Source organism: Atta colombica, unplaced genomic scaffold (assembly GCF_001594045.1).
Source record: "Atta colombica isolate Treedump-2 unplaced genomic scaffold, Acol1.0 scaffold109, whole genome shotgun sequence".
NCBI classification, from domain to species: domain Eukaryota; kingdom Metazoa; phylum Arthropoda; class Insecta; order Hymenoptera; family Formicidae; genus Atta; species Atta colombica.
Window position 1 is genome coordinate 925,155 of NW_017259194.1, and position 1,393 is coordinate 926,547.

The 1,393-nt window shown below is 31.8% G+C and overlaps 1 protein-coding gene across 1 annotated transcript in view; it reads left to right on the forward strand.

Moving 5' to 3' along the window:
- Positions 1-1,393, forward strand: part of LOC108693514 (chromodomain-helicase-DNA-binding protein 1) — an 11,703-nt gene that overhangs the window by 3,057 nt on the left and 7,253 nt on the right. Inside the window, exons 3-6 of the mRNA XM_018202523.1 lie at positions 81-269; positions 382-551; positions 637-800; positions 889-1,048. Coding sequence (XP_018058012.1) covers positions 81-269; positions 382-551; positions 637-800; positions 889-1,048 — 683 coding nt within the window. The remainder of the gene's footprint in view (positions 1-80; positions 270-381; positions 552-636; positions 801-888; positions 1,049-1,393) is intronic.

A 1,393-nucleotide genomic window follows, 5' to 3' on the forward strand; every position in this document is an offset into this window, starting at 1 on the left:
CATAATATGATAATTATAAACACGAATATGTTAGGTATAAGGTATGTTCACAATCTTATAGGTATGATTTATTGTTTTAGTTCACACAATTCGTGGAATTCAGAAAGTTCAGATTCAGAATCTGATGAAACTGAGAATCGTAGACCTCCACCTAGCAAATCCTTGAACAGACGCGCGGCACAAAAAGCAAAAGAGAAAGCTAGAGTGCGAAAGAAACGTATTTCTGATTCTTCTGATAATTCTTCCTTTGACAGTGATGATAATAGAAGGTACATATAAAAAAAAATTGATTAAAAAGATGAAAAGATATATAAAAACATATATAAAATAATTATGCATTATGATATATAAAAATAATTATGCATTAAACTTAATTATCAGGCAAATTAATAGACGGGCAGGTACGGCAGTTAGTTATAAAGAGGAAAGTGAAGAAGGTACTGATAGCGAAGATTTGGTTGAAGTTGACGAATCGACCGCTGCGTCAACAGAACCTGACAATGCAGAAACTATTGAACAAATTTTGGGACAGAGGATGGGCAAGAAAGGAGGTTTGTTTTATGCGTGAGACACACACACACATTGTAATGTTAATTGAAATATATTAAAGTATTTCTATTATATAATTATATGCAGTTACCGGCAACATAACGACAATCTACGCTGTCGAAGATAATGGTGATCCTAATCCAGAGGATTTAAGTAATCTGGAAACTGAAGTACAATATTTGATCAAATGGAAAGGCTGGTCTCACATACATAACACATGGGAATCAGATGAATCTTTAAAAGCACAAAAAGTATAGTATTATTAAAATATTTAAAAAATTTTTGTCAATTCACAACTATGATGTCAGGAAATATTCATGATCTTATGTCTATTAAAAGGTAAAAGGATTGAAGAAGTTAGACAATTTTATCAAACGTGAACGTGTAATTGAATATACGAGAGAGCACGCTGAGCCAGAGGAGTTGGATTATTTAGAATGTCAATTGGAACTTAAACAAGATCTTCTGAAAAGTTACAACAATGTTGAGAGGATTATTGGTATGATCTCTTTATTTCAAAATTAATATTTTAAATATTAATTTTAAATATACACACACACACACACACACACACGCACACACGCACGCACGCACGCACGCACGCGCATACACACAAAAAAAATAGGTAAAATAGAGCAATAGGAGTCAGGCGCAGTAATTGTTGTGCAAAACAAATAATGTGAATACAACACAAAAGTCTATACTAGCGGGTTATTTAATAAAGATTTTTGTATTGTATTCACATTGTTTGTTTTGCATAACAATTATTGCACCTGATTCCTATTGTCTTACTTTCTTTTCTATTTTCTTTGTAAGGAATTTTTGCAAATTAACTGTTTTATAT